Source organism: Sorghum bicolor, chromosome 7 (genome assembly GCF_000003195.3).
Source record: "Sorghum bicolor cultivar BTx623 chromosome 7, Sorghum_bicolor_NCBIv3, whole genome shotgun sequence".
In the NCBI taxonomy this organism is placed as follows: domain Eukaryota; kingdom Viridiplantae; phylum Streptophyta; class Magnoliopsida; order Poales; family Poaceae; genus Sorghum; species Sorghum bicolor.
The window spans coordinates 55,302,658-55,324,217 of record NC_012876.2 but is presented as its reverse complement, the minus strand read 5'-3'; the positions used below and the strand labels follow the sequence as shown (position 1 = coordinate 55,324,217).

The following is a 21,560-nucleotide window of genomic DNA, read 5'->3' as shown; positions in this document are numbered from 1 at the left end:
GAGGGAAACCTAGGGGATATGGGGGGAAATCCATATTGTAGTCATCGTCCTCGAGATGTAGATCCTTAGTCGGGATGGATCCGGTGCTAGATTGTGTACTTGAAGTATCATCCTCTGGGAGAGTATGGACGGAGACCATGTTGATGAAGTGGCGTGTTTGATGCATGCCTAAGGTACGCTGACTCGAAATTGGATCTATCGACGTAGAATCTGTGAACAACAGATGTGCATCATGCGAGGCTAGCACAGCTGAGTTGCGCAAGCCATGAGGGAACACCGAGTATTGCCCAATCTAAGGGGTTGCCTTGGTCTAAACGGTCTGTCCTTCTGGGGTAGCGATGATCGTTAGATCTGTTTCCAACCGTTCATGTGTAGTGACACGAGTTGGTCGAGTAGATCCATGACGATCAATTACGTGGTCTGGTAGTTTGACTCGAGATTGAATCTACCACAGTTAGGGTTTCAAAAAGCTTGAGATCGACCTGATCGATAGCCTTGAGCAGGTCAGCATTGCCAATCTGCTTCTCGCTGTAGCGGGGAAACAGAGGACGTGTTGTCGGCGTGCTCGGAGACATTGTCGGAGTGGTGGTAGTCACAACCAACGTGGTCAGGACCGCAGCCGATGTCGTTGAAGGAGGAATTGGCATAGATTGAATCTGTGTTTCTTTAGTGGTTGTGGCGGTGAAGTTGCTGAGGCTAGTCGTCCAGGTGATCCGGACGATGGTGAACGCGAGGCCTCCTACCACGGACGCGGAAGCGGGGACGATGACCATCTTGTTTGTCTTCCACGGATGCACACCCCCTACCTAGAACGTGTCACACCCATATTTTAAGAACAAAATAGGATGCATAAAAGACTCATATGTGCCCCAGAAATAGTCACACATATAAGTAGACAAATCTCAAATGTACCATTGCAGTGTTTATTACATAGCGGAACATAATAAATCACATAGTCTTACACAAAAATGACAATATGAGATAAACAACGCTCTCGACGGAAGCACCACACAGGGACACTGTTGACTGGTTGACTCCAAGCCTAATACTCATAACGGTAGTCCTCAATCCAATCATCATCCTTAGCATAACCTAGGGTGTTGGGAAATTGCAAGAGTGAGCACATATCATACTCAACAAGTATAACCAGGGGTTCATGAGGCTCAAATAGCTGACACCGGTTTGACTGTATTTAGCTTTTAATAGTGGATAGCATGTTCATAATTATATAACAAATGTCAAGGTAGCATAAATAATCCATTAATCACATGATCAAGTGTAAGCATAATTAACTCATAGCATAAACAATAATCAAATGATCATAATAACATAATAAGCTCATCATCTTAATGTAGATGTCCCCAAGGCCGCTCATCACCGTGAGCTCGGCTAGTATACTAGTTTTAACACTCTGCAGAGGTTGTACATCTTTACCCATGAGTCATGATTTACCCTTTCGCCCGAGGTGATCAGCCTCTTAACCCACTACCAAGGAAGGTCGGTAGGGATCACTATGAAGCCTTTCAAAAGTTCGTCTAACATGTTAGGGCCGCAAGGTTTCCTTCGCGCGCAGATATAGAGCCCCCCTTCCGATGGCACAATGACTCGCAGCCTATACACATACAGACAGAGGCCACACTATACCCAAAACGGTTCAGCCCCTCCGCCCTTTCGGGTAACCTCTAACAAGCTAGAAAAGGTCTTCATACTGAGCTAAAGCCAGAGCCATTATAGCCCTCATGGTTGCACTGTTGTCCCGGGTGATCACGTACAGACAAGATCTCATACAGTTATTTGTCATTCTTTTATATTCATTGCACAACTATTAATCATCTTACAAGATCATGGATTATATCAAGCACTAGCACATCTACACCAAATGCATATCAAGTAGGTAGCAAGGAATCCAGGTAACAATCATCTATGATTTTGCTCGGGTCGACAAGGTGAAAGCATGCATATGATATATATGTGTATTTATAAGTGAATATGTAACAAGGATGATCCTAAGTCATACTTGCCTTGATCAAAGCTCTCCTGAGCCTGCTGCTGGTCTTCAAAAGATTGACCTTGATCACCAACGTATCGCTCACCGTCTATACCCGATCATCAATCAACAACACGCAATCCAATGTAGACAATCAGTGGTAAAATAAATATAAAAGTTTATCAAAATGTTCTACGCAGCGCTACGATCTCACAAATGTCAAGTTCACGAAAATCGGAATTATAACGTAGAAGATATGAATTTTCCAAGATTTCCTATTGATAGATAATTAATTAAATGTTACTGTGAAAATAAAAAGTTTCAAAACAGAGAATAAATACTTCTAACATGTAGAGCTCGTAATTACGAATTTAACGAAATTTGAATGGACAAAAATGGAGTTAAAACGTATATTTTATGAGCAAAACAATTTTGATGGCAAAACTGTAAATACTGGAAAACGTATTTGGAACTCAGCCGGCCGTTTACGTTTTCAAAACCGAGAAAGCGTAAACTGATATAACCGCCGAGGACCGCGGGTTATATAACCAAATTCCGCAGGGTCTCTTTAGCAAAATGTGCAGCGAAGGGGTATGTTTTATTTTCGGCCTTTAGATCTCGATCCAACGGCTCGGGCGCGTCCAAGGGGGTCAGTGGCGGCAGGTCGGCCGCCAGGAAAACCTCCGACGCGGCGGCGCCATTGACGGCCGCGGGGAGCTCGCCGGTGAGCTCCAAACCCGCGATTTGGTGCACCAAACGCCGATTCAAGGGCACCGGGGAGTGGGGAAAAGCGCCGCGAACTCACCTAGGAGCTTGGTTTGGCCAGGGGACGCACGAGGAGCGCGCACCGCGGGGAGAAACAAGATCGGCCACGCCGAGATCCAAACTCAAGAGAACACGAAGATTAGGGCTTGGTTTCTCCACTTGGATGCAAAGAGGGAGCCGCGGGGTTGACCTAGGACTTTATAGGGGTTTGATTACACGCGGAAGGAAGAAATCCCGAGGAAACCGGGATCGGGTCTCCTCCCGATTCGAGTCCGGCTTGTTTGCGATCCGGGGAAGAAGAAAAGGGCGCTGACGCGTGGGTCCCGCGTCGCGGCGAGAGAAGAGAGGGAGAAGGGCGCTGCCGTGCGGGCCAGATGCGCCAGAGAGATAGGGAGAGGGGTGGGAGCTACGCTGGGCCGCGGCTGGCCTGCTCGGCTAGGCCGAGAACTGGGCCGTGCGCTGGGGCAGGGGTGCTGGGCGGGTCCTTGCCTCTTTCTTTTTTTCTTCTTTTTTTCCAAAGCCTTTTCCAAAAGGATTTTGAATCCATTTAAGTTTTGAGTCAAACCACACATCCAGAAAATTAAATATGCTCCAACATGAGTGCAAAAACATGTTTCTATCCCTATGTTGAATTTTAATTTCAACAAAATTTATTTCTTTACTAATTTAAATGCTCACAACATATTCAAATAAATCCTATTAACTGAAAATTAAATTTTTTGGTGTTACAGAACGCCACTGTCGATGAAAGCTGGTCGGTAGTCTCCCTAGGGGTATGCCCAAGGTAGTAGATTGTCGGTAGACCATATGCGCAAGCTAAGAACTTGATGATGACGCAAGACACAGGTAAGGATTTTATCCAGGTTTGGCCATAGTGAGGGCGTAATACCTACGTCTTGTATCTGATTGTATTGATATGAGATGTAATGAGTTGATCTGCCCCTCCTTATATAGTCCAGGGGACAAGGTTACAAATCTAGAAACTAATCCTAGTCGGTTACAATTGCCATAGATAGTTCGATGTCAATTCCTGTTAACCGACTAGGATCTTGCTTGATTTCCACGTCTTATTTCCTTGCGCAGAACTCCGAGTAGATAAACCAAGCTACGAATCATCTTGTAGTTAGCCAAATCTCTTGGCCCAAGTCTAGCCGTAAGGGTATAGGGGTTTATACCCCCACAATAAGATTGATTATGATTTGTCGAGGAGGCGCTCCCATGGATCACTAATGTGGCAGGGAGGTGATGTGGCACTTAAGGGGAGCGGGGCATGCTTATGGGCCATCGGCCTCCTATAACGTCCACTTGCTTGTATACTTCAAGTTTATCACCATTTTAGCCTCTTTTTGCTATTTTTCCTACATACATAATTTCTCTAAGCACAAGTGAAACTAGGTAAAATTCAATCATGAACCTATCATTTCATGTGTCATTTTATATGACTTTGCGGTGAATATTGATGGTAAAATAGGGTGTTATCGACCATAACACTAAGGAGGATGTGGGCGATTGTCATGACAACGAAGATATAGACTCTGGTTCAGATAATGAAATAGGTAATGGTGTATTAGGATAGGGTTATGGAGATTAAGATATGGATGAATATATATGACATGAGTTAAATTGTTCATAGGCAAATCAAGCCACGTACATATGCTACACATGAACATGTTTATTTTAGCTACTCGATTCGAGTTCAATGGCTTAGTCTGACTACTAGTATAAAAGTGTGATTTTTGTAGTTTTTATGGCTACAAATAGTCATCACTAGTTTCTTTATAGGTTTTCTATATTATCTAGTCTTTATATTTGTATGAAATATCATGTAAGGTTCAAGTTACATGCTTGCTTTCCATATTTTCTTGTTTTGTTATTAGTTGTTATTGTGTATTATTTGTAGGTTAATAACAAGATGAGGTTGGAGTTTTTTTTATTCATTCACATATTTGGATCTCTCATATGTGCTCTTATCAGGATCTTAAATTATATTTCCTTGGTTAAGACATACATTTCTTTATTGAGGAAAAGGTCATATCACTTCACCATGTGCAAAGTATGTATAGTATTACTTGTGTCCCGTGTTGGGAATATGGACCCCGAATAGGTTAAGGGGGAGAGTGGGGAGGAGAGAGGGGTGGAAACTAGAGTTTGATAACACACAAATGAGAGTGGGTGGGAGAGAGTCCCCTCCCATCATGCCCTTGGACACTATATATAAGCAATGGTAGGGTGGGCTTTGCATGCCACTACACTAGTACAAGAGACCACTTCTATGGGGAGGACTTGGCCCATATACCACTGGCTGCCACAACATCTCTGGTAGCTTGGCCTTGTGGATTTAGAACCAAGATGATATGTGTGAACATAAATTATTTATATTCTATATATGGCTGTTATTTTGTATTATATTTTAGGGTCTAGTTGCAAGCATGAAGGGATCGTGTAATCTGATGATGCAATAAAAAACTTTGATGCAGTCACTAATTCATGTTCTTTATGTGGAAATCTTATGCATATGCTCTTATGGCTTGATGTTGCAACTTTTGTGCAAAGTCATTTTTGATGTTTTTATTGAAATTTTGTACACACAACGATAGTCGGTAGCAAGCAAGTCGTGCTCTTGTTTAAGCAAGCAAGGAAGCAACTAGCTAGCTAGGAGCAATAAGATCATTGTGCTCTTCTATAAGTAATCAACCATAGATACCCATGCTATTCATCAGTGCACCGCAGGTCAAAAAGTTATTCAAATCATCAAATGGATTGGCTGGTGCTTCTATACAAAACAAACAGGTCGCTAGATCATTTGCGGTTTGATCCACGGTTACCTAAAACAGATCCCCTACTTCTCTGCTTAGGTAAATACCCATTTTTATACTACCCATGTTTTGTTGTTTGCTCTGTAGCACTACCTAAAATTGACCCCCCCCCAAATCCATCATTGCAGTGGATGACATGTGGGACCCACATGTCATCCTCTATCATCTTCTTCCCTTCACACATGTTGTAAAGCTAGTGGGGGTAGACACCGGCGCAAGGGGGCACACTCGGGGAGGGAGGACGCCAGCGAGGAGTGTGCGCCTAGGGAGGGAGGATGCTGGAGGGGAGGGGTGTGCCTGGCGAGGCTAGGCGCCGGTTGGGGGAGGGGCATACCGTGGCCGGGGAACTCGTGTGGCATGGCCTGTAGGGGAGGGGCAGCGGTGCCAGATACAGATGCCGCACCGGGGAGCTCGCTGGCCGCCATGCTAGGGAGCTCGAAGGTTGTCACGCCGTCGGGGCAGGGTAGGCCATCGAGACAGGACAGGGCCGTGCCGTCGGGGTTGGCCTTGCCGGCCAAGGTAGGCTACGCTGCCATGGAAGACGGACAAAGTCGTGGTGAAGAACGTGTTCAATAAAGTTGCAAGAAAAAATAATAGGAGAGAGTAGGAGGGCAACAAAAGTAGGGGTTCAAGGGGCAAATTAGGAGGCTAACAAATGTGGAGGTTGTAGTAGGGGGCTGCTGGAGTCGTCTTTTGACCCGCACTATCCAAACCTAGAGTAGAAGGTCAAATATATAGGGGGTGGAGCCGGAGTTGCTTTTAGCGTCCATATGTTTGCTGACATTTTATTTCTGTCAGCAAGCCAAAACAATACAGGATTTCAGCATTTTTGGGTGAAAAAAAAACAAGATTTGGGATAGGGGGGGGCAGAGCAACCATCACAACCATCATCGATCAGCTATGCCGCGCTGATGAGAGGCAAAAAGGTAGCACACACCGAAACCCGGAGTTCACGGCAGCACACCTTTCTTGTCTTGCAACAAAGAAAGCTACGACTTGAGTCACCATTTTGAAATACTAGGTAGCGTGCCCGTGCGTTGCTACGGGATAACTAACATTTTTTATTTAAAATTTATGGATCGCACAATAAGATAATAATATTATAATAAAACATAAATACCAACTATAAAGTTACATTTGACTTAAAGAAACAAAGTTCATGAAATCAAACACGGTCACGGAGATCTGTGCACACGTCCTTAGCCTGGTCTGATGCGAGATCGCTACCTAGTATAGTATTCGAATTTAAAGATACGTATTATGCAAGTGAAATGTATTTATATTTACTTGAACTTATATACATGAACATATCGGCCAGTGGTACAGATTTGAATTTTTTCTATTTGTATTTTCCACTTATTGATCAACGTAGTAACATAGGATAACTCAATGCGAGAAGCATCCTCATCACATAAGCATCATCTTCCTGTGGAGTTTGATCAATCATTGAGAATACCTAGGAACAACAACAAATATGGAGACAATGAGATATTATTTTGCAAAAACAATTGAATTAAAAAATTACAATTATCAGTCATTAAAGTTAGGTTACCTCATCTATGGCGTTAGGACCTCCTTATAAACAATATTTTTTGTGAAAGTTCCATCTGTTGTTGGGGTCTTCTTATCCTTTTGTTTTTTATTTAACGCATTCTTAGGTTTTTTCACCACAGAATTCTTTTTATCATTTTTTTTCTCCATCTTTTTGGCATCCTCTTCTTGTGCCTCCGCATCAGGTGGTAGGGCAAGGATCTTAATATTCGTTCTTGATGTGGCTCTGGACATCGCAACGTACAATTGGCCGTGAGAGAAGACCGGTGCGGGCAGGTACACACCCCACGTTTGGGATAGTTTGGCCCTGTGACTTGTTGACCGTCATGGCAAAGCTCAGCCTGATAGGAAACTGCTTCCTCTTAAACTGGAAAGGGAACATTTCATCATCAGATGAGCATAGCGGTATTCGAGGAAGAAATACCCGCTTCCCAGCATGCTGCCCGACAACAATTTCAGCGTCGATTGTATTTCTTCGGAACCCTCGTACCACCAACCTTGTACCGTTGCATAGCCCATTGGCGGGGTCAATATTCCTAAGCAATATGACAGGACACCCGAGCTTCAGCTTCAAGACATGTGGTGGCAGCCCGTTGGGGGTCAGGCTATTAAGAAACTCTGATGGATAGTAGTTATGTGGATCATCTACCGCGGTGTCAAAACTGTGATACACCGTCTCACCACCTTGGAACATTTCAATCATTTTCATATTGATCATGTCCACCCAATCATTGCGTGTAGATAAAATCGCTCTGGTGGTGATGTAGTCTTTGTCTGCCATGTTTGTATTCAGATTTGGAAAGATACTGTCAATCAAACTATGAAGATCTTTATCGGCATCACCAGAGTACGGGATACAGATCTCATCTAGAATACGAACATTGCCATCTCCGTTAACCTCTTCTGTTCCATCACCAATGCGCAACAAATAATCTGCAAACCACGGATCACTCTGAGCCCTCATGTTGCGAACAAGCTTTAGGTGGCGCATGGATTCCCAAAGATACGACCTTCGTAGAGAAGCACCAATATTTGAGCCCTAGATCCTTTCCGCACAACAGGGAGTACTTGTCTGAAATCCCCACCAAGGACAACAGTCTTCCCACCAAAGGGTAGGTGTGACCGACCCATTATATCACGTAGGCTGTTGTCTAGTGCTTCTAAATTTTGCCTCTTTGTCATAGATGCCTCGTCCCAAATTATGAGAGCTGCTTGCTGCAACAACTTGGCAGTACCACTCTGTTTAGTGAAGCTACAGCAACCGCCCTCTTGAAGAGTTAGGGGTATCTTGAAACGCGAGTGGGCCGTCCTCCCACCTGGCATTATGGCCGCTGCGACCCCAGATGTAGCTGTGGCAACGGCAAGCTTATCCTGGCTACGTAGTTTTGCGAGAAGTGCCCTATACAAAAATGTCTTTCCCGTCCCACCAGGTCCATCCACAAAGAATAGCCCACCTTGTTTGCTGTAGACAGCTGTCATTATCTCATTGTAGGCAAACTTTTGCTCGGCGTTGAGTGAGTCACACAATAGCACATCTTCAGGATTCTGCTCAACGCTAGCTTCCTCAAATATCTCACGAGGTATATGGCTGGCATCATCATATGAGTGATCAATATCTGGAAGAGGAAATGACCTTATGTCCTTCCCCATAGACTGCAACATGTTTCTAATGTCTATCAAAACCATTTGTTGCACGAGATCCGGGGATGGATTATTGCGGCTATAGTCCTCTGACATTGCATCGTAGTGTTTTATCCACAACCCCATCACATCATGAGGTTCGCAGAATACCAATATTGTTGCAAATAGTCTTCGTAGAGAGGTAGGCATCTGGAATAAAGTAGCTTCCGTTAGACATTCATCTAGGGTATTATCCTCTTCGATTAAACCCCTCCTTTCTGCAGCTTCACGAAACGAAGGTAGTAGCACCCCATCAACTGTCCTGAGGTGTTCATATGAGGTAGCACCAGCAACATTGTTCAATAGAACACGAAGAAAGTAGCGTTCACCCTCGGCAGGATGGGCCGAGATGACACTACCAATTTGGAAAACAGAGTTTTTCCTTTTCTGCCAGAATTTACCATCAGACTGCCATGTATAATACTCTGGGAAGTCTCGATATAAGATTTTGTGAGCTTCCTCATCATGCCTGTTTGCATCGAGGTATGCTGTCAGCATTGACTCTTCTACACCTGGTCTATTAACGATCTTTTCGACCTTGTCCCGTTTATGAAATGCCACCATGTGCATATCGGGTAGATGAAGTTGCAGCTGCTGAACTGGCGGATGGTTCTTGCTCAAGTCAAAGCCATATATCCTCCATAGTGCTTCTGGAGGCGTCACCCAACGGGCGTCTCTATACTGTTTGATCTCATCAATGTTTCCTTTCCCGTCCTCTTTGTCGGTCTCCCTCATCACAACTGATGCCCTATCATGTCCCTTGTATATGTACTTGAACAAATACTTTACTGATTTAATGCTCCCACAAGCCTCAACGTTTATATGGCAATTGAAGGTACGAAGCAAGCAAGGGTTGTAAGGCACAACCCATTGATTGTCCAAGTAGTGGCCTCGAACTTTTAGCTTGCGACCATCATTGCGTTGCCGATAGATGGGATATGAATCCTTTCCCTGTGATGTTGCCTCACAAAATGGCCGTGGGTAACGGTTCTTGCATGACCCACGGCCTGCCGTGCATGGACAGGATGGATTAAGCGTCCCGCAAGGACCATGCATCATATGCTTCGTGACCATCTTGTATAGCTCAGGGTATTTTTTCTTATTTGGTAGCTCAGCACTAATGATCATGTCATATTGCTCGGGACATGTGAGCTTGTACTTTCGTTCCATTATTAGCAAGAAGTGTGCATGCGGCAATCCCCTCTTTTGGAACTCTACTACATATACGTAGGCCTTCACCTTACCAAGTATGTCTTTCTCCATCAACATTTTTCTCATTGCATCCAACTTTGCTCTGAAGACCCGTGTGACGAGATCTGGGCGGTCCTGTGGTGTCTGGCCTGGGTAAAGTTCATTCTTGATCTCATCACAATTAGGGTTGCATGTCATTGTGAGGAAGATATCAGGTTTACCATACTTTCAAACCAGAGCCATTGCGTCCATGTATCGACGCCTCATGTCACGGGGTCCTCCGATGAATGACGAAGACAACACAGTACGCCGTCCAACATTCTCAGCAGACCCTTCACCCGAATGCATGCTATCCACGAGGCCTTGGTATAGGTCAGCCCTCAATGTATCCTGATTGTTCCTCATGTAGTCTAAACGTGAGCTCTCAATCTTGATGTAGGTGTCGACGGCAAACTGCTGGAAAAGGCGTTGGCCATAGAGTATTGGATTAAATATCCCTGGCCGCATCTGAAACTTGTAGCAATAGTAGTCGCGCACTGAGACACATGTATTTGAAACAGGTTCTACAGAGAGACATTATTTGAATTAGTATCATGAGTTTGCAAAAAGAGTTTACTTTGCATAATTAAAAAAAGATCAATTTACCTCCATCGTTGTCACCATTCTCAGCACGCCTTTTACGGGTTGCTCGAGCTCGATCAATTTGAGCCATAGTTACACCCACTTTTGGAATGCAATTGTGCCACCCGAGCTCACCCTTTGGAAAGAACAACGGGTATGATAGTGAGTCGTAGCATGCATTATATGAGAGGATGCCATGTATAGACCGATCCTTCCCTTGGAGGAGAACACTATGCTCAAATTGGCCGTGACGCTCACTACCCTCAACCCATACGGCAGCCACCTCTGATGTCAACGGCACATTATATGTTCTTTGATCAAGGCGTTGGTCAAGGTTCAGCTCAACTCGGTAATCCTCGAGGTTTTCAACATGACCCATACTTCTTAGTTGCTGAGAGTAGGGATTCCCTTCAAGGATCCCTACCAATTGTTGTATAACTTCTCTGTCTTTTTGAGCACATTGCTCACGACATTTGCTCATGCGATGCTCGAGGGACGGGTCGTCATCATAAAAATAAAGTTCGAGGTGTCTTTTTTCGACACCTTCCTCTTTACCAAATGATCGTATGTTATGGTAAATCTGACCATGGGCACGAAATGTGTAGACACCACAGATTCGCATGTTAGTGGTGATACGATCTAGATGGCAGTACAAAGATGTGAAAGAGAAGTGGCCGTTGAAGTATCTGATGTTTGCACGAAAGTGCCTAGCATCAACGTCCGAGCTTGACCACAACCTCATGAGCTCTGGTGGTGTCTCGGGACTTGAAAGATGAATCCTTCCACCCCTACAACAGAATCCAGGGGGTTCGCCATCGAATTTCTTTGCGTTACAGTGCTTGCAGTTCGGCACCAAGGGTAACATGTGGGACTCTGACGGGACATTAGCATAGACCCGGTCATATGGATCTGGGACATCAGGCTCACTATTCTCTTGCTCATATGTGTCGACATCGGTTCCCTCCTCCTCGTCTTCTAAGAAAAAGTTCACGTGTCACGTGTTGAAACAAAATTTATGAATTAAACTTTTTACTATTACACAATGTACCTTGACCGGCGAAAAAGTATGCCTCATCCTCTTCCTCGTCCTCCTCAAATATGACATCTTCGTCATAGTCTGTTTAACATGGCCACATATATGTTGAAAGAAATATTATGGCATATAATAAACACCAAAAAGAGATAAAATGTAATAAAGAAAATACCATCCTCGACCATAGAGTCTGATGTATGATCTTGTGCACTATATGGAGGCATTGAAGAGGTACCGTCAGCTACAGACGGTTGTGTTTGTGTGCCTATACAATTATTAGATGCTTGAATTGGAGTTTGTTGGGTGACACCATCTGTAGTAAGAGAAAGTATGAGTTTTTGTAATATGTTAGCGAAGATAAAAATCTTCCTAATATATGATGAGGAAGGTTCATTACCGTTGCAAACAACACTCGGTTGAGTCAGTCCGTTCGAATCGTTGCATTTTCCATCTGCAGAACCTCTAGCGCTTCTTCCAATGTTTGCTTCAAAAACCCGATTGCGACGGGACATAAGGGCATTTCTCTCGCCAGTGGTCACTCGATGTCTATGTATGGTCTGTGCCGCAACTAATTCAGGGGTCTGGACTTCTGGATTTTGAACTACAGTTGGTGCAATGTGGACAGGCGTGCCGCCGAATTCAGGTATTTCCATATCATCTAAAGATGCTTCAGACGATTGAGGTGAAGCAGGGAAAATAATTTGAGGGTTGAACTGAGGGCTCTCCATGGCAATTGAGTCCGGATGCAAATTGTTGGCTCGATTTTCCCTCACCATCCTATTATAGTATTTCTTGCTCTCTTTCCGTTTCACTTTCTTTTCTTGTGGAGTCATTTGCAGTTTTCTTGCAGCATTTTTCTGCGCATACAAGTCACGTCGTCTCTTATTTAATAACGCCTTTTGTTCAGGAGACATTGCAGCCCTTCGTGCTCTATGTAGCTCACGCATACGCTCTTTTGGACACATGACTAAATTATCGATGGAACTGGATGCATTTATAACACCTATATAATAAAAAAATAGTCTCAAATAAAATAAATACGGACCCTAAATAACATTGATTCCTTATTATATTGTCATGAACCACAATTCCAACTACACTTTTTCTTCTCAAATAGATAACATTAATAAAAAGAAAACAATATACCTGTGGTTATATCAAGTGATGCATCAGTCATGTCAATCATGCCACTTTGATTTATACATGTATCAGAGTATTCATCTACATATATATAATAACATGATTTTAACTTTGGCCTCCATATTAAAAAACACAAGAAAAAAATACTTAGTAATATGAACAAAAAAATCAAAATGGTACATGTGTTATCTTTATCAATCTGCATGGGATTGTATGAGTCGTTTCGATGTAGCCAATCACTATCTTCATAGCCATCAGTGCTCTCTGTGGTTGTTTGAAATCCAACTGGAACAAAATATACTTTTAGAACATACAAATATGCAATATTGAATTCAGAAAAGCAAAATCAGGTTTACCTAATTTTTTCTGATGATATCGTTCACGACGCTTTCTATTTTTTTCATTTCTTTCTTCCTGAGTCATCGCCATATATCGCGCCTTTACCCTTTCCCTTTTTAGACTCATGGCATCTGTGTTTTCCTTGTTAGATTCAACCCCAACACCTATTTACATAATAATTAAAGATAAAGTAACTATATGAGAACAAATATTTATTCTATGTTTGGTTGTTAAAAATTGTTTGTGGTGGATCTATAGAGGCAGCAGATATTTCAGTTTCTGTCTTTTTTTGATGATACTTTTCCCTAATTTTTTTATTTTTTTCATCCCTTTCTGTTTGAGTCATTGATGCATGCCGTGCTTTTTCTCTTTCCCTTTTACGTTGCACACGTTCATCAACTTACGCCTGTGAATTTGATGTTGTATTGTCACCTGTTTGAAAAATAATTTGATAGATATTTACTTAACATCCAAAAATACTACAAGTGAAAGCGTCTGTAGACATGTGTATAGATATTTACCTAGATTGGTGGTGTTTGTCAAGTCTTCAAACGGTGAACGACCTTCATTATTTTGCATAGGATCCATTCTGATCAGCCCCTCGCTGTTAGCCCCTGAGCCACTGCAAAGACCTTTGGTGTCAGCGATGAAGACAATGATACAATTGATAGTTGTATAAAGAGTTATATGCCTTGGTGTAATCACACTAACTGGTGATTGAAAAAAATACTTTCATATCTTAATCCTAGCATTAGTTCTATTGCTATACCATCAGGTTAGTTAAATATAAGCAAAGCCTTCTTACAGTAGTACTCCTAAAAGGTTTGAAGCTAACAGAGAAAAAAATGCATCCAATCAATGATGCAAATATAGCACTGTAATATATATAATTTTCTTGTTGGAGAGGCTGTACTACTTGGAGCACAGGGTTGGATGGGATCAGTGAATTAAACTATATAACTTATGGTTTCTGCCAATTTTTTAAACTCAGTGTTTTAATAGCCTTTCTAAAAGTGTAAATCAATGGAACATATAAATTCTCCATATTGTAATTTAACCAAACACATTCCAGCCTAGGTGATCTGCTCCATGGCCACATTAATCCATCAGATATGTAAACCTAATAAATAGTTGATATTTGATTTTTTAGACTACACAACAATCATTTATGGGCATCCTTTATGGTTCAAATATACCTAATTACTGAGTTTTGCAGCGGCATTAAGATGCTGTTCGTGCCACGGAGGTGCTTACAGTTACAGTCTTCTTATGTCTCTCAAGGAACATATTTTACAATTGTAGTGCGAAATTTATTTTACATACATTAGGAAACTTTAAGTTAACTTGGTATTGACACATGTACAGTGTTGTCTTTTTTCCCAAAAAGGTAGCTTGCTACAGGATATATTGTACAAATGCTGAAATATAAATATTGTATCATATTTTGCACTGAATTTCTGCAGTAAACTACAGATCCAAAATACTCATGTTGTGAGCTATTCATTTTCCACCAACTCTTATATGAGTGCTGATGGCAAAGGTAAACTGATATCCTGAAACTTTTATTTTAAATGTTGCATAAACTGCTCCAATGACTGATCCACTGGAAATATCTAAACTCCATAAGTTTCAAAGACCAGAGCTATCATTCCAAGTTCAAACTTCACACTGATACTACTTTCAGCATATTGAATACAATGAGACAAACTCCACATCAGAGAAAGAAAATTAGCATGTGTAGTATGTGAACAAACCTTAACTAACTGTTTAGACAATATATGTTGCAGCACCTGACATTATCTGAAATTAAAGAATACAAGGCTGAATTAGTATAGACTAATGGCAAACAATAATAAGTCTGGGATGTTAGGAAGCCAACAAGATCATACTGACATTCAGTGTGCATAGTCAAGTCATAGCTTGCACAATGACATTTTCAGAAAAGTCATAGCTTGTCCACTGATCAATTTTAAAAGAAAAATATAGAAGCTACATTATTCAGGTTCAGAAAGAATATTCAGGCTCACAGAATGCTAACAACAATATCATGTTTACTGAAAAATTACTGGAATATAAGCAAACAACTAACAGTTAAGCATCTTATACTGAATCGCTAGAAGCAGTGCATTGGTATTAACAGGGTTGTGGGAACAGAAGCTACAGGTACACAGAACATCCCTCTATGTGAACCAAGTTAGAAACTAAGACATTCAGCATAGCACACTCAGCCTTGGCCTCGACCCTCGGCTGCCTCAGCACGTCGTCGACATCTAGTATCGCCACCTCGGACGAGGTCGATGTCAGAAAAGAACATTGCATAACATGCCAGTTAGAATAAAACTGAGTTGTCGCATAGTGGATTGGCTCTACTTATCCCACACAAAAAAATCAATCTAGATACTACTGCAAGTTTTCATGAACTGAGAGAAAACCCAAAATAGAGGGACCAATCAAAACACTGTACTCCCTTTTAGTCATGGATAGTTAACTAACATACTTGTAACCCTCTATTTGTAAGGGAAGGATTTGCACTGCCTTTGAATTTGAATTGATGATTTCCTCCTAGTTTTTTAAGATAAGTTGTAAATTCTATATTTAAGTTCACTCTTAAATTTAGAATTTATGACTATGCATAACACTGTGAATTTCAATATATATGAGCCAAGCTGAAAAAAAACTAAGTTAAATTATCTAAATTCTAAAACCCATAGTACAGAGATTATCAGGCCATACAGGTATTCACTATTTTTCCAGAACCAATTCATTGGTTAACTATTACACATGAAAAAACAATGTGCCTAAAAAGTTCAAAATTGAAAATAGAAGGCATGTCAGTGCAAATCACGAAATATTTGGAGACACTCTACTAACCTGAATTATTTGCTGCACTACCCACATAAGTTCTTAGATGGATCAGCTAGGACAATGGTTGACATCTAAAGAACCCCATTGCAAGAGGAGGACAATGGTTGACATCTGCGCCCCATTGCAAAAGAAAATATATGGGAAGCCTCACAAAGGGTGTATCGTGGAGCAGTTCATAGCATTGCATCACGTGGATACATATAATTCAGCCTAGTTGGTTCTGCAGAAGCAGTGCACCCATGGACTGTGCGGACAGGGGGCGCGTACAGATAATGATTTTCAGATGGCTCTTAACGATCACCCAAAATATAATACATATATATGCTAATGCTATAATAGTATAGCTGATTGGCAATTTTAGTGGCAAACATGTTGTGCAAACAAAATTATAGGATTCACTGTAAGTAGCAAACTAAATCACCAAAAGTCTTAACACATCGTGTCCCTGTGGTGCTTCAATTAGGCATGAGCAACATACTACCTTCATCCCACAAAGAATGCAATTTTAGATGCATTCTTGGTTAAAGTGCCTAAAGTTTGAGCAAATATATAGGTAAAAAATCATTATTTATGGCACCAAATAAGTATACTATATGAAAATATATCTCATGACTAATCTAAGGATACTTATTTGATATCATAAATATTGATGTTTTTTATATATAGTTAGTCAAATTTAAGATACTTTTATCTTGGTATACTGTGCTAGAATCACATTCTTTTGTGGACATAGGGAGTAATTGTCACCATCACGGCCAAGCAACTCATCGTTCATCTAATTTCTATTTATATCACTTCAACAAAGATTACATATAATGAACACTAACAGTCTCAATTATACATATGCATGTCCTGTGCAATTGGATGCCACAATTTATATGCAGTGCAGAGCTCTAGACAACATGTGATTCAGCACTGAAAGGGAAATTGCATTCTGCAAGAAGGTTGCTATATCCAACTTAGTTATACATGTTAGTAGGGCAGTCAGCACTTCAGCAGGTATGAAGAACCCAAAGCACACAAGTTTTATTAGCAACCAAAGGCATCTCACGAACCTAACAAGCATCGCAGCCACAGGTAGCACCCTACCAGAAAGCAACATTGAGGCGATGAGGCAAACATTTCAACATCCCCCCATTCACCAAGTTGAGTCCAAATTTTCCCAGAGTGCAGCCTATCGGTCCAATGCTCCCTCCATACGACCCAATAAAGCCTAAGAAAAGTTCACTTGTACACATCGAGCATATCACCACCGTTGACGCAAATGATTCTACAAGCCAACTATGTAAAACGATCCATCTTGATCATGGAGACAGTCAGACAGCACGTCATTGGAGATCTATGCTACCCAAAAGCAATCATATGTCAGGCACAATGTGCAACGCGATTGCATCAATTTGTCCGCATCGGCATCAGGGCAGGCCGGTCAGGATGGAGCGAAGGCGAGCATCCGCGTCGCGCTAACCCTAGAACAACAGGCGCACCTAGCAAGCAATCCAGCGCCAGGACACCGAGCAAGCCGCAACCAGATCTCACGAGACGAGGCAGAGCGCAATGGGGTAGTAGCCTTACGGAAGAGGAGGCCCGCGAAGGCGCCGGCGAGGGAGTAGTAGGTGACGCGGCGGATGGAGAGGTCGAGGCACGCGTCCCACTTGTCGTCCAGGTCGTACCGCGGCGGTATCCCCGACTTGGGAGGCGGGGATGAAGTCACCGGCGCTGGCGGCGGCGGGGGCGGGGAGGCGCCCGGGCAGCCGGCTCGCTGCGGACGGGGGGCGCGGGCCGCGTCCACCGTGGTGCGCGCGCGCGAGCGTTCACCGGGGGGCACCGGCGCTGCCGGCTGCCGCTCGGGCAGCCGGCTTGCTGCGGACGGGGGGCGCGTACCGGGTGTGCGGGCGCCGGGGCTCGCTGCGTGCGCGGGCGGGTGGCGAGCGGGGAGTGCGGGGGACAGGGGGCGCTTACCGGGGTGCGCGGGCGCCGGGGCTCGCTGCGGGCGCGGGCGGTTGGCGAGCGTGGAGTGCGGGGGACGGAGACCAGAGGCTTGCGAAGGAAGGTGGAGATTGCCGACCCGAGAAGGAAGGTGGAGATTGCGATGTTTGCGCGAGGGGAGGACTCGTTCGCAGGTACCGGGCAGACGGAAGAACCAAACATTTTTTGCACCAAAAGATGTCCACGCTGAGATTGAAGCAAAACAAGCACAGTTTATTGGGTGGGCGGTCAAATCGTTAGCCCAGCCCAGCCAACCTTCCGTGATCTCCATTAGATTGTGCCACTGCCACACCAACCTAGCGCATCGATCGGGAGATGTTTTTGCTGCAGACAGCGAGTGGTTTGGTAGGGTTGACGCGTGCCTCTCATCCTCATCCGGCCGGTTGCTTTATTTGCCGTGCATGCAAACACATGCAGGTGCAGGCCGGGATAAGGTGGGGGCATGCAGAGCAAAAACACCTGAAGTTTCGACGGTTGGTGCCTTTCCCTACGTACGTGTCATTCTGTCCCTGCTTTTCCGGCGGTCCAGCTAGCATGCACACACGATATGTTGGTACGTGAGTCTCTAGTTTAATCGGGCGAGAGTGAGACCTGAGACGACGTCGTTGTTTTCCCTCTACCAAAAAGTGTGCACTCTTTTCGTGGAGTGCGTGCCTCTTGTCTGGTTTTAGGTGTATGATGATGAACAGCGGCATGGGAGCATGACGATAAACATCTTGCGGACGGTGGAGCTACAGGGGACCATGCATGTGTACAAAGTTTTTTCTTTGTCTTGTGTCTCTATCTCACGAGATGCATTGGCCTTTACCCACACGCGCGCACTGTAATCACACTACTACAAAAAAAAATTTAGGAGACATTTTGTTTTGGGCCACCAAGGCGGCCGGCTAGCGGCCCGCCTCGGTTAACCTGGGCTGGGCTGCCAGCCGAGCGACCGTTACGGATAATTGTTTAACCGTGGTGGTCACTGTAAGCAAACTGCCACGGTTAATCTTACGTTAACCGCGACGGTTGTCGTAACTAAACCGCATCGGTTAATCTATTAACCGTGGCGGTTGGTTTAGGGAAACCGCCTCGGTTAATCGTTTAACCATGGCGGGCCGTTTAAGCCAACCGTCACGGTTAATGCTTCAACCGTGGCGGCTTCTTTTACAGCGACTGCCACGGTTAATTGTTCATTAACCGTGGCAGTTTCTTTAAACTGCCCGCCACAGTTAAGTCTGTGCCTATAAAAGCAACAGCCCCGACCCCATTCTTCTTTCTCGTGGCTCCTTCTTCTTAGAGGGGAAAACTTTTTGCCCTTTTATTTGGTGAAGGGGGGCATTGCAAGAGGTGGATTTATTACTCTCTAACTCTCATTTCTCCCTTTGCATTATTTAGGTGGTTTGCTAGATCTAGATCTAGATCCAAATGTTTTAGATCTAGATCCAAATGGAGGAGAGAAATAAAACTAGAATTAGGGCTACTCACATGTTTTCATATATCTTTATTTGTTTTTCTCCCTTTGTGTGTGCTAGGTGGTCGCAGCTATGGATAGGGAAGAGTGGATGTATAAGATACCGAGGGTCAGTAACGATTTAGCTTTTCTAGGACATGTGAGAAAGTTTGTTGCCGCTGCGAAAAAGCACCGTGTGTCTTTGGGTCGAGAGCGCATCATTTGTCCGTGCAATAGTTGTAAGAACAACCTTGTACAGAAAGATAACGTGGTGCAGTCTCACTTGATCCGGCATGGCTTCGTCAAGGACTACACCATCTGGAAGTATCACGGTGAAGAAGCAGATCCAAGTGTGACAGGTGCATCTGGCGGAGGTAACTCGTCAACGGTGGGGGACGACAACCATCTGCATCGGTGGGCCTCCATGATCTGTTTGAAGACGGTGTCGGTGATGATGATGAGCAGGGTGATGTTGTCTTGGGGCCCGAAGATGTGGAGATTTTTTTAAATGTTGCTAGCCGTATGGATCAAGATGACGTTCTGTTTGGAAATTCGAAGTGGTTGGAGAATTTTAAAGAGATGTAGCAGGCAGCAATTGATCCCCTGTATGAGAGTTGTCCAAAGCATTTGACAGTGTTGCGTTTTAACCTCCAGATGCTCATGCTGAAGGCTCACCATGGGTGGTCCGACACAAGCTTTAATGACCTGTTAGAGAGGCTTGCTGACTCATACCCAGAGGGTAACAAGGTGCCTATCAATACCTACCAAGCGAAGAAGATGATCCGTCCAGTGGCGATGACGCTTAAAAAGTTTCATGCATGCCCTAACCACTGTATTCTATATCGGGGTAAGTATGAGAACTTGAAGAGCTGTCCGCACTGCGGCGCGAGCCGATATAAGAGGAATGCCGGTTGTCGTGCAGACGCGGATGTTGAGGGACCAACAAAGAGAGGGAACAAGAAAGCAAAGATCCAGACGGCCAAGAAACAAATCCCATCTCCCGAGGATGAGGAAGAAGGGGGTTACATGCAGAGGAAAAGCCCTGCACTCTCAGTGTGGTACCTACCAGTGATCGATCGCCTACGTGCGCTATTCGGGAACCCAGAGGATGCCCAACTGATGTCGTGGCATGCATCAGCAGAACGAATGAAGGATGATGGCAAGTTACGACACCCCTCTGATGGCAAGCAGTGGAAGCGGTTTGACGCCAAGTTTCCGAAAGAGTTCGATGATGAGGCGAGGAATGTCAGGTTCGCACTAAGTACCGATGGGATGAATCCGTTTGGTGACCTCAGTAGCTCCCACAGCACATGGCCAGTCATCCTAACCATCTACAACCTACCTCCATATCTATGTCAGAAGCGCAAGTATCTTTTACTAACCATGATTATTTCTGGACCACGACAGCCAGGCAATGATATAGATGTGTTCCTGGAGCCGCTCATGGAGGACATGAAGATACTATGGGAAAAAGGGGTCAATATGATGGATGCATCATGAAAGGAGTACTTCACTCTTAAAGCCATCATCTTTGTCACCATCACCGATTACCCTGGCCTCTTTTCACTATGGGGGCAGATCAAAGGTAAGTCAAGTTGTGTAGTCTGCATTGACGGTACATGCTATACTTACCTTAGTGCATCAAAAAAGTTGGTGTACACGAGGCACAGGTGATTCCTTGACAAAAAGCACAGGTACCGACACCCTTCAATGAATCAATTCTTTGATAACCAGGCGGAACCTGAAACTGTTGAGCCCAAGAAGACGGGTTATGGGCAAAAGGTTTTTGACATTGTCAAGGGCATAAACTTTGAGTTTGGGAAGAAGAAGAAAGTTGAGCAAGGTGAGACCATAACAACGAAGAAGAGGAAGCGGGGTACGATGGAGGAAGAAGGAAAGCCTACCCCTGTTGTTCCTTTTAAAAAGCAGTCGTGTTTCTTCAAGTACCTTTCATACTGGAAGGAGCTTGGGCCCGTCTACCTGCACGAGATGTGGACGTATGAGAGGTTCATGTCGACCCTGAACAGATATGTCCATAACCGTGCTTACCCGGAGGGCTCTATGATTGAGGCATACACAATAGAAGAGGCCATTAACTGCTGCATGAAATACATTCGGGATGGAAATGCAATTAGGCTGCCCATCCCTGTG

At 43.8% G+C, this 21,560-nt stretch overlaps 2 protein-coding genes across 5 annotated transcripts; both read right to left on the bottom strand.

Annotated features, from left to right (window-relative positions):
- Window positions 408-9,534, bottom strand: LOC8075392. Its single transcript, XM_021465685.1, has 3 exons — window positions 8,247-9,534; window positions 7,364-8,052; window positions 408-806 (listed from the first exon to the last, which is right to left on the bottom strand). The coding sequence occupies exons 1-3, from the start codon at window positions 9,532-9,534 to the stop codon at window positions 408-410; spliced, it is 2,376 nt and encodes a 791-aa protein (XP_021321360.1).
- Window positions 6,656-18,245, bottom strand: LOC110437052. Of its 4 annotated transcripts, none has more exons than XM_021465145.1 (12): window positions 17,561-18,245; window positions 14,878-14,923; window positions 13,645-13,745; window positions 13,528-13,555; window positions 13,141-13,287; window positions 12,791-13,069; window positions 12,042-12,647; window positions 11,817-11,957; window positions 11,660-11,728; window positions 10,636-11,586; window positions 7,121-10,553; window positions 6,656-7,024 (listed from the first exon to the last, which is right to left on the bottom strand). In XM_021465145.1, the coding sequence occupies exons 5-11, from the start codon at window positions 13,247-13,249 to the stop codon at window positions 10,219-10,221; spliced, it is 2,490 nt and encodes an 829-aa protein (XP_021320820.1). In that variant the 5' UTR covers window positions 13,250-13,287; window positions 13,528-13,555; window positions 13,645-13,745; window positions 14,878-14,923; window positions 17,561-18,245; the 3' UTR covers window positions 6,656-7,024; window positions 7,121-10,218. The 4 variants fall into 4 exon arrangements, with proteins under 4 accessions (XP_021320820.1, XP_021320819.1, XP_021320817.1 ...); XM_021465144.1 differs by lacking the exon at window positions 13,528-13,555 and having other exon boundaries at window positions 6,669-7,024; window positions 12,791-12,865; window positions 12,965-13,069; window positions 17,561-18,234; XM_021465142.1 differs by lacking the exon at window positions 13,528-13,555 and having other exon boundaries at window positions 6,669-7,024; window positions 17,561-18,227.

Excerpts from the sequence above, each read along its gene's own strand:
- LOC8075392 (XM_021465685.1), bottom strand. The coding sequence starts at position 9,534 with ATGAGGGAGACCGACAAAGAGGACGGGAAAGGAAACATTGATGAGATC. Across the intron at positions 8,053-8,246 it reads CAGCCTACGTGATATAATGG|ATTATTTGTTGCGCATTGGT; the intron begins GTCGGTCACACC and ends CGTGGTTTGCAG. Across the intron at positions 807-7,363 it reads GTCTTCTCTCACGGCCAATT|GTAGGGGGTGTGCATCCGTG; the intron begins GTACGTTGCGAT and ends GACACGTTCTAG.
- LOC110437052 (XM_021465142.1), bottom strand. The coding sequence starts at position 13,711 with ATGGATCCTATGCAAAATAATGAAGGTCGTTCACCGTTTGAAGACTTG. Across the intron at positions 13,288-13,644 it reads GACAAACACCACCAATCTAG|GTGTTGGGGTTGAATCTAAC; the intron begins GTAAATATCTAT and ends TTATGTAAATAG. Across the intron at positions 13,070-13,140 it reads ATATCATCAGAAAAAATTAG|TTGGATTTCAAACAACCACA; the intron begins GTAAACCTGATT and ends ATTTTGTTCCAG.